Source organism: Aquila chrysaetos, chromosome 24, assembly GCF_900496995.4.
Source record: "Aquila chrysaetos chrysaetos chromosome 24, bAquChr1.4, whole genome shotgun sequence".
Classification (NCBI taxonomy): Eukaryota; Metazoa; Chordata; class Aves; order Accipitriformes; family Accipitridae; genus Aquila; species Aquila chrysaetos.
Window position 1 is genome coordinate 5916657 of NC_044027.1, and position 15152 is coordinate 5931808.

At 57.3% G+C, this 15152-nt stretch overlaps 1 protein-coding gene across 1 annotated transcript; it reads left to right on the forward strand.

Moving 5' to 3' along the window:
* The first annotated feature begins 7902 nt into the window (after nucleotides 1-7902).
* On the forward strand, nucleotides 7903-14270 carry ALX3 (ALX homeobox 3). Its single transcript, XM_030000786.2, is given in 5 exon segments — nucleotides 7903-7956; nucleotides 7958-8144; nucleotides 11500-11804; nucleotides 13157-13219; nucleotides 13896-14270. Coding segments are annotated over 5 exon segments (927 nt in total). The 3' UTR covers nucleotides 14214-14270.
* The last annotated feature ends 882 nt before the right edge of the window (nucleotides 14271-15152 follow it).

The window sequence follows — 15152 nt, forward strand, 5'->3', positions numbered from 1 at the left end:
CATGGTGAGGAGGGGAAAAATACCCCCCAAGATACATGAAGGTGGCTCTTTGAGGTCAACCTCACCTCTCCTGCCTTCCTCCAGTTGTAAACACAGCCAAGCATCACCAACCCATCAGCAAAACCACCCAAAGAAGAGCTGGTGGGATGTTTGCAACCCTTAACACCAATGTCGGTGCCCCGTGCCTCGGTTTCCCCATCTGGAAGAGAAGCGCTTTGTTCCCTGGTATTGTCTCCTTAATGGGACCATGAGGATAAGGACACATCCAGCACCCACCACCAAACCACAGCCTGAAAGGTCAATGAGCTGGAGCATCGCGTGTATGCTCCCGTACCGCGTCCGTCCGAGCGGGTCTCACCCAGCGGCGGGGCTCACAAGTACGTCGCCGGGTGAGAGCCGCTCGGACGGACGCGGTACAGGAGCGACAGCGATGAGAAAATACAGCTCTCCTCCCCGCAGAGCCCCCGGGGACGGCTCCTTCCCCCCCTGCCACCAGCCACCAAAAAAAAAAAAAGCCGATTACTTTCAGGTGTCGGCCAGTTAATAAAATAAATCTTCCCCTTAAGGAAAGAGGAGGTTTGCATGGAGGGATTTTTTTTTTCTTTTCCAAAGGCTAAACACAAACCAGAAGGCAACGGACTCCGGCACGTTGGCTCCACTGTCCTTTCGGGACACAGTTGGAGACACTTGGCTTTATTTTTTCCCCTTCTTTCACCCCCTTCCAGAATTTCCCCTAATTTTTAGGGGCTGCTACGAATTTATCCCAGTAATCACAAGGCGATGCCATCCCACCGGCTCGGCCCCAGGGAGTTACTTGCATCGCTGTTTGTTATGGACTCTCCAGAGAAAACTTTTCCTTTCCCTGCAATAAATTTTCCACTTACATTTTAAGGGAAGAAAATGTTTTCCGGTGCTTTTTCTGGCTCTCTGTCGGGAATGATTACTCCCAGATTTATTGGGATTTGCAAAGGAGGCGGCGATACCTGGGATCTCCGAAACTCGCCGGGATAATGATGCAGGCAGCACTTGTCAGCCTCAGATCTGATTTATGGAGCAAGATTTCGTCCGTCCCGGTGCGTATAATTTACTGGGCTCTGGAAGTGGCTCATTAGGGGATGAGATGAATAAATCCATCAATCCCCCGGGGAGGGGAAGAGCTTTGTCCAGCTCTTCGTACCGCTTGCAAATCCCAAGGCAGGCTTTGGGGTTTTCCTCGGTGGCAACCGGACGGGGAGCAGGGCCCTCGCCGGGGTAATTCGGCACCACCGGCACGGCACGGGACCCGCAGCCGGCTGCCGGGATGGCTGAGCCCCGGCTGGGGGGGGGGGATCAAGTGAGCCCCCAAGGTGGGGAAGGCATCCTGGGGCATCCCCGGACACGGTGCGAGTCCTGTTCCCCCGTGACAGCCGGGTGTGAATTGGGGGGGGCTGAGCCCCCCTTGGCACGGTGTTGGGACCCACTCCACGGATGCCAAACAAGCAGGGGAAGCTTGAGCCAAATGCATTTGCTCTTACAAAGCTGATTTCTGGAAGGCTTGGATTTATTCCCGATCCCTCCCGGGATCAGAGAGTCGGTTCAGCCCTTTCTCGCTGCACAGACAGGAGCTGGGATAACACCACCCCCCACCACCAGCACCTCAAAAACATGCCCCACATCACCTCCCTTTTGCTTTTTTCCCCCCATTTCCTGCATTTTTCAGCCTTTTTCCAGCTAAAGACCAAACTCTGCCCAGAATCACCCCATGCAAACCCAGAATAACTGAGCGCACTGCGAAAGGCTCAGCCCAGCCCTGCACCAACAGGGAATAAACCCCCCCAGGAGAATTAATTCCCCCCCGGCCGCGGAGCTGGCCAGGCATTTGTACATCCCACGCCAGCATAAATCTGCAACAACACCCAGCACCGAGTTACTCTGATTTACACCCATTTAGCTGGCTGCTGCAGTAATTCAGGGGCCGGATCCTGCTCCCGGTTACGTATATGTTAAATCCAAAGTGACCCCACTTATTTAGTGCCGTTATTTCAGATTTATGCCACGTAACGGCGTCACTCTAAAATGAGAAACTCAAATCGACTCGAATCCTACCACTTCCCAGTGGAGCAAATGTGGAATAAATTCCCTTTAATCCCTAGATGTATTCCTGATTTTGTACTCACTATCAGATTTTTTAGGAGTCAAAAGACCCTTTCGGCTCCCAGTTACACGTCTTTTACTGGGATTAATGCCATAAGCACATATCCAGCCCAGCATCTTCCCCGAATCCCAGCCGCTGCCAGCTCGCTGCCGCTTTCAGGCTTCATTTCAGCCCCTTTTTTTTTTTAGAATATATATATTTGGAGCAGCTGGAAGGAAAAACAAGCCTGAACTTGGCATTCTGAAGCACTTTCCAAAGCAGCCTGAAAATCCCCCACATGGACAAAGTACAAATCTTTCCGTATTAAAGCAGACAGCCGCCCGGCGTAACGGCACGGCATCGGGATGGCGATGGGAGAAGGGATCCATCCCTCTGCCTCCCAGCGTAAAATTGAGTTTATAGAGACCAAATTAACCGGTGGTGGAAATCCACCCCGTGGCCCTGACTGCAAGGACGGGGCCGGATCCTTGTTTAAAGCAGCCCGAGGGAATTAAACTGATTTATTCCTGCAGCTCCTCTAAAGGCCACTACATCTCCAAAGCACTTTATAAACACTTGTATTTTTATTTAGCAGCTGCAAAAAAACTGCTAGTTTTTACGTTGGTTTGAATCAAGCCAAAATAATGTTGATTATTTTTGTGGGGTTTTTTTCTTTCCCCGTAATCTATCTGCATGAAATGTAAACGAAAACAAAAGCAGTGGGGCTTGGCTTTCCCGCCAGGTTTAATCCCGTCCGCAGCCCGTAGTTTGTTTTCACGGGTTTTGTTTCCTCGATTGTTATTGCTATCATTAATTTATGGCACGCTTCGATGCCGAATGCTGCTCTGAAGCAAGCGCTGGAAAGCAGCACCAGGACGAAAATGGTAACTTAGACATGTCAAAAACCAAAAAAAATTGCCAAAAAAATAACCCCCCAAAATTACCAAAAAATTGTGATTTCAACAAATTTGCTATTTTCTGGAAAAAAAATCCCCCGTTGCCAGTGCTGAGGGTGTGCGCGTGTTATTGCAGCATATGTATATCCCTCCTTGCTACATCCACAGGACTCTAATCCAGCTACACAGGGCTGTACGTATAGACGATACAATCATAATATATTTGTACAAATTTAGGTATTTATGCAATTATGTGAGTGCAACTTCTGCGTGCTCATCTGTACCTCTCTGCAATCTAGACACAAATTTATATGATTTTAGTGTCCGTGTGCTGGTAACATGAACTGATACAGAAATACACTGTTTGCGTGCAAAATTATAATACACATTTGCATGGGATTAAATTATTAGTGCATGTATCTGGATGGCTGTAAATATGCATGTGTATATAAATGTGCATGTGTATATAAATATGCATGTATATATAAATATGCATACATGTATATAAATATATATGCTTGCATGTAAAGCATGTGTGTGACACGGAGGCTGTCGCCTGCCTTTGTGCATCGTTATTACACAGGGGTGGATATCTGCTTTTATGCTTTGCTTTTGTGAAACCTGGAAACGGGACCGTTTTCTACGTCGTCAGCCTCGTTAAATAACAAATCTGGCCCCGGCTGAGTGGACCCGATGGGTTTCCGGCAGGGTCAGACCGAGGGGCTCCGTCTCCCACTTGCTAACGCAAAACAGGGTTGCGATCAGCAAGGGAGATTTCCCCAGGTAAATTAATAAAGTCATTTTTCCTGCCATCAACGTGCACATTCCTGAGCAAGATCGAACCGTAACTTGGGATGAAGCTCTACGGTGAGTCGGACATTAGGAATTGGAGGATTTTCTGGGATATGTGGGAGGCAGAGAGGGATGTGCAGAGGGACAAGGGCTGAGGATTAAATCCGTGATAGCTCTGTAGATTTAGAAAAAAAAAAAAGTAAGCAAGGGCACAGATTCCCTTTGCTGCTCAGGGCTGAGATTATCATCCCTGCGTGACAGAGAGATGCCCAAGACAAACTAAAAGACCATGTTGGCACCCAGCAAGGGGTGTAAACCCACCAGGGATGAATCTCCCCTGGGGATTAGGAGAAGGACCTCGCCGTGGGGTGCAGAGTCTGGAGAAGCCCAGGCTGGGGACACAAGCAGAAGAGCAGCCAGCGTGGCTGACTGAGTCCCACATCTTCCTCGGGCGAGGGAAGAACCTCCTGGGTTTCCCCCAAATGCACGTCCTTGCAAAGGACAGAGGGAATGGCCTTCGTTGTATCGTCCCAGCTCCTTTTGTGGACACGTGGTGTTTTTCTCTAGGCTGAGGTCCTGGCCTGGGCATGGAGAGGAGCAGCAGAGCTGGAGAACAACCTCCAAGCCCTGGTCCAAGCTTGCTCAGCAGTCACCCAACACAGCTGGGGACGCTACAGGCTGGGGAGAGCTTTGGTGTCTAATAGTGTCATCAGGAGGACAGTTGTCCCCAGATTCTGTCCCTTCTGCCTTGACCTTGAAGCTCACGTGCCAGAGCCACGTTGAGCTGAGCTGCCTCCCTGCTTTCCAGAGGAAGCCATAGCTTTTTCTCAGCAGGCTCCCAGGAACGGGCTTTCTTCCCAAACTGTAGATCGCAGAGGAAAAAACAGTAAGAATCAACCCTCTTGAGAAAACGCCTATGGGCTGGACCACGACTGCTGGTCCTCACCTCTGCTGCCCATTGCTCGACCCTCAGGCTGGGAAGGAAAAGCATGTCCTTGGAGAAGAGAAGCCCATTCCCAGTCCTGTGCGTTAGGCATTGCTCCGTGCCTCGCCAGCATTTCCAAGGTTCTGGGTAACATTGCAAAGTCTCGGCTGTGCAGGGGCGTTCATACAAACCACAGAGCTATGCAAACCCTCCCAGCCTCCTGCCGAGCTCTTCAGTGACATCTCGTGATCCCAGGGGAGGCGAGGCAGCTCTCTGGGATGGTTGGAGACAGTCGGGAAAGCCAATGGGATGCAAAGAGGGGGGAAAAAACATCCTCCTCCCAGCAAGCAAGAGAGAAACTGAAGACAGAAAACGTTTGCCCACAGAGCATCCCGCTGGAGTCCTCCCACTGCACTTGGTGGCTTTCTTGCCGTGGCTCGTTTGGTGGCAGATGCAATTAAAATGGGGCCACAAAGGGTCATTTCAATCCAAGAGCCAACCCAGCAGCACTTCCCCTTGCAGAGATGCCAGAGCCGGATGCTGTGACATTGTGAAAAGTTTCTGCTGGAAGCCTTTCAGCTGAGGAGCTTGTTGGGATCATCCTTTGCCCATAGATAATCTGGTTTGTGACAAATGACCCTCAGCGAGCCCCAGGAGCCCGTGGTGACCTCCCTCTCCCGGTCGGTCCCACAGCGGCACCCATCCATGGTGCAAGGGGCAGAGCCCTGGTCCCCCAAGGAGAGCCCTAAGAAGAGGCACCCACCTTGCTCTCCCCCAGCAGCCTTTGCCCCTGATCTCAAAGCACCCAACACATCCATCCACCAAGCCAGGAGGATGAGGCACCCTGGTGTGGCTCTACACACAAGAAAAGCCAGGGCAGAGGGTTGGTGGCAGGTTGAGAAGGAGACCCCAGGAGTCCTGGTCCTCAGCCCTGCTCCCTGGAGGGACCAAACCCCTCAGCAGCTCCACGAACCAACACCAACACCACAAATATCCAAAAGAGCTCACAAACCTCTGCTCACACTGCCTTCAGCTCCCAAATACCCCAACTCCCACCTTCCCAAGACCTCTTCCACCTGCCCAGGAGGGTCCCAGTGATGGCTCCAGCCTGGAAAACCAGCACAACCCAAACCAGCCTGTCCGTCCCCCTCTACACCACGGGCACACATGGGTAGACTCATCCCTCTGCTATTAAAATCCTTTAAATGCCAGCAGTAAAACTGGGAGAGGTACGATGAAACTAATAAGCTTTTACAGGAGTTATGCTATGTTTAATAATATTTAATGACTTCTTGCATGCCAGAGGACTTATAGTCCCTATTTAGCAATAATTTACAACACACAGTGAGCTGTGGACAGTCAAACAGGGAAAAATCTCGACAGCTCCAGCTGCTGCGAAGGAAAAGCGTCGGAGAACGCTGCGGGATGCGGGATTCAGAGGGAGCCGTCATGGGCATTTTAAAGGGTGGGCGAGGAGGGGGCACCGCACGCTCAGACCCCCGTTCACAGAGCCAGCTCCTCACAGGACTCCCTGCCAGGATAAGTCTGAGCTCAGGATCGCAACCCAGCTACTATTTTTCTTGCAAATGTAGTTTCCCTGACCAGGGACTGGAAAATCCAGCCGTGATTTATACCACATGCCACAAACCCGGCGCTCCTGCGATAACAGGGGTTTTTGCAACGACCCGACAATGTCATATCAATCCTGCAACTGCTGCCAAGACATAGGGGTTACATTATATTTTTATCATAAGCTCTTTGAAACGTGGTTGTCTTGTGATTCCAGATTTGCACCGTGCCTGGGATAACAAAGTACTGCCCCAGCACCGCCAATAAAAGCGATAGCATGCTGCATAATGTTATTTAATGGTCAGCGTTATCCTGTTGTTCCGCTATTTAACATCACACGGCTGCGATCCGCCTGGTCCTTCTCCGCCTCTTTTTGCTGCTCCCATGCAGTTCATCCCCTGCCCTGCAGCCCCGATACCTGCAGGTTATTTTTTCCCTAGACCTAGAGCAAGGAGCGATGCCCTAGGATGAGTTAAAAGCCGCGGTCTGTGTTGTGCGTAGGGGAAAACAGCAAATGGAGGCATAAAACATCACCCTTCAGCCCAGATATCTGGTCGTCTCCCCGTGCCCGTTATTTAATCCCCTCTCTCTCTGACACCGAGCCTTTGAATTGCCAAACCGGCCCCATCGTTTTGCACACAAACACCCCCAAAGCTGTATAAGCCCCCCCTTCACCAAGCCAAACTCCCAGCCCCGGGGAGCAGCCGAAGCGGCTCCAAAGTGGATGGATGCAGAGGAGCAAAAAAGGAGGCGAGAGGATCGAAAAAAAAAAATCCAGGCAAGCTCCGATCCGCTCTGCCCCAACACCGGCACCCGCTGCAAAAGCCAAAGCCAGGCTGCTGGGGATGGGGGGACCCATGTCCTGGGGTGTGGGACCAGCGGCAGGGACACGCGGGGAGCAGGGCAGGACCTCCTCGGTGCTGGGAGCAAACACTACCCACGCCAGCAGAGCCCAGCGCCTGCTCCAAGGGCACACACGGCCCTGTGGGATCCTGGATCTTGTGTCCCAGGGTCACCATTATCCCTGGATCCTGTGTCCCAGGGTCACCATCATTCCTGAACCGAGCTGCCCAGGCCTCAGCCCCGGCCTTGGGTGGGGAAAGGCTGCATATGGGTTCAGTACAGCTTGGGAAGGGGAAAAGAAATCCAGAGGGTGTCTGAAAAATGGAAGTTTCTCCCCCTGCCTGGGATTTTCAGCTGCTCGTAGCAGTTGGGGATGAAGCTTTAAATCAAGGAAGGGCCCTGGGCATTTCCTGTAGCTGGGAGACACTGGGAGCGCTGGGAGGGGAGGAGCAGGACTCCCCCCACGGCCCCAGCCTTGAGGATGGCGAGGGACCGCTGCTCTGGTCCGACCCGCTCGGGAAGGGGACCTCGGGGCTGGGGTGGGGTGGGGGGGGGAACTGGGATTAGAGGGTTAACGAAGTGGATGGGAGGACGCACGTGACTGGCTGTGGAGTGGGGGAAGTGGGCTGGGGTGGGGGTGGGTGTGTTTTGGGGGGGGGTGCTTGGCGATCCCTCCCTTCCCATCCCCACCATCCCCCTCCTCCCCGGCCCCCCGCACAAAATCCGCTCCCCGCCGGCCGCCCCCGCTCCCTCCAACCTGCGCCATGGAGGCACCGGGCTGCCCGGCCTTTCGCCGGGCTGCCCCCCCCCCCGGGGCTTCCCCGGGCTCCCACCACCTTCACTTTCGGTCCACCGGGACCCCCCCGGCAACAACCGCCGCCGCTCAGCCCCCGCCCGGCCCGCTGTCCGCCGGACAAGGCGGACCCCCGGTACCTGGGGGTCTCCGGCCCGGGCCCCCTCGCCGTGGCCGTCAATGGGAAGCCCTTCTACCCGGCCGGGGCTGCAGGTACCGAGGGGAGCGGCGGGTGGATGGGGGGAGCCGGGGCCGCCAACCCCCCCCTCCCCGGCTTCTTCTGCTTCTCTTTCCTCCTCCTCCTCTCTGCTCCCCCCCCCGGGGGTCTGATCCTGCCGCTGCCCTCGGTGTCTGCCGGGACCCCCCCAGCCCTGATCCCCCCCGCAGAGCGTCCTATCGCCGACACGCTCCCCCACCCCACCGGGCTTCATCGAGGCGGCCGCTGTCGCGATATAGCCCCGTCGGAGCGGAGACCGCCAGGGCATCCCCCCGACGGGAGCCGGCGAGGGCCGGGCCGGTGCTCCCGTGTGTCGGGCAGTCGGGACTGTGTCGCGACAGAGACCGAGGTCTCCGGTCTCCTTCCCTCCCTCCAGAAACGGTGGGGACGGCGGGGGTTGGGGGGGGAAGAGGGAGAAGCGGCGGTGGGAGAGACCCGGCCCCGCTGCCGCGACGGCGGGGACCGGCCCGGGCCCGCCGCAACCCCGGGCCGGAGGAGCGGCGGGTCCCGACGGGGCTAGAGCCCGTTAACCGGGGACGGAGAACGGCCCCGTCCCTCGGAGGAGGCTGGAAAGGCGCGGCCGGCCGCCGCCTCCCGTCCCCGGGCCTCACCGGCGGCAACAACCGGCGCTCCCGCCGCACGGACGGCTCCGGGGCTCCGGGCCCGGACAGAGACCGGGCCGCGGGGCTTGCGGAGCACGGGGCTCCCCGGTGCACGGCTCCGGGGCTCCAGCTCTGCCGCTTCCCCGGTGCACGGCTCCGGAGCTCCAGCTCTCCCGGTGCTACCGGGGGCACGGCTCCGGGGCTCCCGGGACACACCGCTCCCCCGGCTCCCGGGGCTCCGCACCCCTCTCCGGGCCCGGGCGGGACGAGACCCTTCCCCGGGAGCTCTCCCCGTCGCTTCCACCGGCCGAGCAACCCCCGCCGCCGCTCCCTCGCACTTTCCCTCCCGGCCGGGACCGTCGGGGGCTCCGCCCGGGACTGATCGGGCTCATCCCGTCCCTCCGGGGCTCCCCGGTCCCACGGGGCTTTTATTCCTCCCCCCACCCCCCCTTCATTTTAATATAAGAGGAAAAAGGCACCGCCGCGGGTGTAATGGGAACCAGGTGGGGCCCAGCAAAGCCGCCCCGCTCCCGGCCGGGGTTGGGGGGGGAACAGGTAGAAAAAGCCCCGGGGGTACCGGGGACACCGGGCCGGTCCCCTCCACTGTCCTTACCTGCTCCCGGTGCAGTGGGGGGGGGGGGGGGGATGCTGCCGTCCCCGGGGGTGCCTTTCGCTGGCGGCTGGGGTGTCTCCCCCGGTTCCCGGGAGTCCTTTCCGTGCCCCCATCCCTTCTCTAATGATCCCTTTGAGTTCTCCTTTTCCCCTCCCGGTTAACCCAAGAATTGTACAGCTGTTCCCCAGCTGCTGACTTCCCCAGCGCCGCCAAATCTTTCAGGGGGTGTCAGGGAAGGAGGGGGGAAAAGAAAATATCTATATCTTCGGTTTTTCCCATCCTCTTTGTCCCCCTGCGACGCCGTGTTTATTTAGCTACACGCCCGTATCCTGCTCCCTTCCTGCCTTCTCCTTCTTTCTGGCCATTTATTTATTTGTCTCCAATGCCGAAACCCAGGGGTTGCTCAGAAATGCGGCATGTTGCCTTTGAAAAGGGGGAAAAAACCCCAAACCCAATGCATTTATCGGACCGCTTTGTGTGGCAGTATTTTTTTTTCTCCGGTGATTTTTCCTTATTTTTGGTCACACTTGGGTTTTTTGCCTTCACTCCACTCCTTGGTGGGACTTGTTTTTTATCATTAAACCCCCCCGGCCTGGTGGCCAAGCCCTTCAGAGGACAAAGCGGGGAGGAAATGGCAATTTGGCCTCATCCCTTTGCCGTTACCCACCGCCGGGCATGTAGACAGGTCGGTACCGAGAGGGACGGGGAGCAATCGCCCCCCCAAACCTCCCCCCAGATAACATTTTCCCATTAATTCAAAGCAGCTGGATTTTGGCTCTCTGCTGTGCGCCGTAGCCCCCAAATTGCCTTAATTAGGAAACAACCAAAAATCAAAACCGAAAGTCTGGAAAAAGCCGTGGTAGGGGCTGGTTCGGGGGGCGCGGAGCCGCCAGTGGGTGTGTAGGGATGGGGACCCCATTTCCCCACTCCACCGGGATGTGATGGTTAACGGGCCGGGAAGGAAGATCCATCCCGAAGGAGGCGATTTCCCCCCTCGCCGGCCCCGACTGCTGCACTGTGCCTAAGGCCCAGCCTTGGGCCTGATCCTGCCCCTCCAAAGGGACCAGTGCTCTCCACCTGCAGCAAGCCCGAGTCTCTGGAACTGGTGCTTGGGGTGGGGGTGAGACCAGGGCAAAACCCAGCGTTTTCAGGTTGTCTCCTTCCCAGGTGACACCCCTGCGTCCCCTCAGTTGCTGGGGGACCTCAAGCCAACCCCCGCATCTGCTAAGTCCCCCTTCAGTTCTCCCTTCACTGATTCAGTTCCTCGGGGTCCCAGCAGCACCCAGCACTGGCTGGAGCCACTGAGCTCCGTGTGTCCCCGCGTAGGGACAGACAACCCTCCCGGGTGACCTCCGAAAATGCATGGCAGTGACTTATCTCCTTGAACCAATTTCATGAGATGCCGCAGCAGCGAGGGGAAGCGGGGAAACCCCCAAACTTCTTGCTCTGGCCCCCCAGCCCCACAGGAGGGTGGGGAAGGGGAGCTCTTCTCGAGCAAAAAGGGGTGGTTTTATTTTTCACTCCTTTCCAAACGGTTTCCTGAGACTTACAGCTACAGGGAAATGCTGGCCCCGGGGACAGGCAGAGGATCCCCTTGAACCGAGCTCAGGCGTGGGGGTCTGGATACAGCCCAGTGTCGGGGGGGGGCTGGGGTTACTGGTGGATCTGATGTCTCTGCCCTGGGCGCAGCTGAGCAGGGTGAAGGCGTCAGCCTGTGCTGGAAGGGAACGGAAAGAGAGGGACGAGGAGAGTTGCGTAAAGCCCTGTATGCAAGACGATCCTGCGCTCGCCTTCTCTGCCTCTCCTCACCCATCCCTGACTAGCAGCATCTGAGAGGGTCCCCAAGTGGGACCCCCAGCCGTGGGTCCTCCCCTGCTCCGGCCAGGCTTCCCCCACACACACCCTCGGGGAGTGTTGCCTGCCCCCAGCTCCCCAAGGGATTGTGCCTTCCCTGGTGATGGATTTGAGCTGCTGCGTGCCTGTGCTGAGCCCCTTGCTCCTGTACCCCTGCATCCCCCTGGCACGACCGGGACCACACAGGGATGGGAGGAGAGGGTTGGGGCTGTGGGTACCGAGAGCTCTTAACTTCACCAGCACCATTAATACCACCCCATCTTGTGCCTCCCCCCCTGCCAGGCGGCGAGAAGGGATGCAAAGGCGGGTACCAGGCGATGCCCGCAGCCTGCCGGGCCCCCGTGAAAGCCCCAGGGGAGCTGGGGTGCCCGCTGGCAGCACCCCTGGGCAGCCTACGGGAACATGGGGTCCCCGAGCTCCCCGAGCCCCTCGGCAAGAGCAAGAGCAAGAAGCGGAGGAACAGGACGACCTTCAGCACGTTCCAGCTGGAGGAGTTGGAGAAGGTTTTCCAGAAAACGCATTACCCTGATGTCTATGCCCGTGAGCAGCTGGCACTACGGACGGACCTGACCGAAGCCAGGGTGCAGGTATGGGCAGGGGTCCCTGGCTCCCAGGCTTCCATAGGGGTGGGCACGGCCACCCCAGGTGGTGCCGGGCAGAGTTAGAGGATGTTTTTCCCCTTTTCCACAGGGTGATGCTGAGCTAGAAGCTGTTTTTCCCAGGAGGATTATGCTAAGCCCCAGAGGGGAAATCCCAGCCCAGGCGCTGGCTTCACCCACTGCCACAGGGTGTGGATGCCAGTTGCCTTTCTGAGCTCTCTCCAGTTCTCCCCTTGTCCCCTCCTCTGCAGCACCCAAGGGGCAGGAAGAGCCAAAATTTGGGAGGTCACTGCCAACCTGCCCCCCCAGCATCCCCTAACATGATGCCCCCCCATGCATCCATCATCCCCAACCTCCCTCCCCAACTCAACCCCCATCTCAGCTCTCTCCAGCCCAGGACTAGCAGCAATGGAGCTGCCATCCCAGGAAAGGGATCCCAAAGAGCTCAGCACAGATGGGGCTGGGGGTGGCACATCCCGGGATGTGGGGCAGGATGAGGCCCTCCCTCGCCACCCTGGCTCCGCCGACATCACACTTGCGTCAGGCCAGCAAGTTCTTTCCAGAGGCATCTCCATGTGGTTTGGGGCTCCCAGCGGGAAGAAGTGGCTGGAGGGGGCACCCGGTGGGGAGAAAAGTGAAAGTGGGTGGGTAATGAAGCGAGCAGGGAGCACCCATTGAGTGCTGGGTGCCTCAAGCCATCGACTCCTAGGTGCTGCCCTCCCCATGGGACAGGAGCTGGTGACAAGGCACAGGCAGGGGACATGCACCCCAAGCCTGCAACCACCCAGCCAGACAGCACCCACCACAGCTTCCAAGCCCTGATTTGGGGTGAATTTAGATGAAATTACCTGTAACCATGAGAGCCCTGTGATGAGAATCCCGGTACCACGTCCTCCTCTCCAGGAGATGCTGCTGGAGCTGTCACCGCCCCAGCCACCTCCAGTCCTCAACCCCATCCAGGAGCACAGAGGGGACATGCAGGTGGGTCATCATGACCATGCAGGACCCAGAGAGCCTCATTCTCCATCGAAACCTGGGCTAAACGAGGCCCAGAAACACAAGGGAGAGAAAAGGACTGTGCATGGAGCAGGACTACTTATTTTCCAAAGAGGGCTGAGAGATATTTCTGCTCTTGGTAGAGAAAAAGGCTGGTGAGCTCAAACAGGGCTGCGCAGAAGGGTGGCTTCCTCTGTTCATCTCCAGTTTCCCGAGATGCTGGGGCATGGTATTAGGGCTCTTTTCCTGCCAGGAAGATGAGCATGGACCTGGGCAGACGGCTGCCCATCTCGCCCCAGGCAGGCAGGGGTCCCTGTGCCTCAGCCCTCTCCTCCATCCCCCAGGTCTGGTTCCAGAACCGACGGGCCAAGTGGCGGAAACGGGAACGTTATGGGAAAATCCAGGAGGTGAGAGATGCTGCGGTGGCTGCCTGCCTGCCCCCCTCCCCTCCCCAGGGTAGGGGTCCCATCCCATTGCACCCAGGGTCCCCGCAGGGTGACGCACATGACCTATTTTTGCCCCTTCTCGCCCATGGGCCCTGTGATTCCATCCACCCTTGGGAAAAGCACCTGGCCCTGGATGGAAAAGGGGGAAAGATGCAGCATCACATTTTGCCATATGCAGGAAGATGCTGCTTTAATGTCCCACTCCATCTCCCATGGGAATATGCCCTTTGGGGCAGGTTTTGGGGGTGTGTCCCCCCAGAAGAAACCCCTTTAGCTGTCCCACATCCATCAGTACTTCCTGCCCCCCTTTTTCTGCAAAACTGCCTTTTTTTTTTTCTTCCAACACTGAAAAACATAAAAATAATTTAAAGCTCAGCTTCACACACATCCCCAACGCCAAATGCTACCACCACCACCCTGCATGGGGGAGGAAGATTTCAACAGAATTCAACCCCCCTGCTCCAGGGCAATTAAAATAAAGCAAAGGCATCCCTCACTTTGCACCCTGTGGGTGAGGGGTGTCCAAGGTGGAGGGTGAAGGGGATCCAAGGTGGGGGTGATGTGGTCCCCACCCGCAGCTGCCCTCCCCTTGCTTCACTTTGGGCTTTTTTTTTTTTTTTTTGGTCCTTTTTTTCAGCTGCAGAACAACCTGTGGCCAAGCTCCGGCCCCGGGAGCCCCGCGGGGCTCCTGCCCCCCGAGAGCATCCCATCCCCCTGCATGTCTCCATACCCCCACACTCACAGCAACATCGCCGGCTTCATGGGCATCCCCGCTTCTCCTGGCCCCCACCCTGGCATCAACAGCCTCTACTCCCTGCACAGCCTACCCCCCCCGGCCCTGGGCACCCACCCCTTCGAGCCAGCACCCGAACACGACTACAAGTCGCCCGCTCTGGTGCCGCTGAGGATGAAGAGCAAAGAGGCGACCAGCAGCCTGCTGAACTGGGCTACGTGATCCATCTGTGGGGAGGGACATGGACCGTTCACCCCCCCCCGCCCCGGAGCGTGTCCTCCCCCCACCCAGTACCAGGGTTTGGGAGCAGGTTGGTGGGGTCACCCTTACCCCTCTCCCTGTGCACCCCGATCTCTGTGAGCTTTCCTGCATCCCAGCCCACTCCATCACACTGCTGTCAGCCCCCCCCCCAGGTGGTGTGGGGGGGGTGTCAAAAGTGGGACTGCTGGGGGAGGCAAAAGGGTCACCCCCAAACCCAGTCTGCCCCAGCAGGGCTGGCACTGGCAGCTCAGGACCCTGAAAGTGGCTCCCAAAAAATGAGCCCCCCCCCCAAGCACCTTCAGTGAATAGGATTTGATGGAGATACCCAGTGGTTTGCAGCAGGGTCGCAGCCCCTTGGCCCCCCCACCTGCCTCCCTCCCTACCTGACCTGGGGGGCACCAGCCCTGGGTATGTCCAGGGAGGGGACTGTGCCAGTGAGGGGTGCACAGGGGCAGGGGGCACTGGGTTGTTTTGGGGTTAGCGCTCCCCTCCCCAGCTGAAATTTGGCCACCGACCTCCCCCAGCATAGCCAGCAATGACAGAAATTAGGCTCGGCACGTCCCAGTCCAACCATACTGGGAAGACCCACACAAGCTGGTGTTCAGGGGGAGTTAACTGCAGGGCAGACCAAAGCCCCCAGGCATGTTGAAGGAGACCTCAACCCCCCCCAAACCACCAGCAGCCATTTCTGCTCCCCCTCGGAGGGAAAACAAGGTTCAGGATGACCTCCCCAGCACAGTCACCAGCTCCTGCAATGTGCAGAGCCCCCCAGGACAGGCAATAAACCAGTATGGGGTGGGGTGCTGCGGGGATAAAGACACCTAAATTGAAGCCCATTTCCCTGTGGGGTCACCCATAGCCCCCCCCCCCATGCCCATTACCCCTCTGATCGATGAGGCA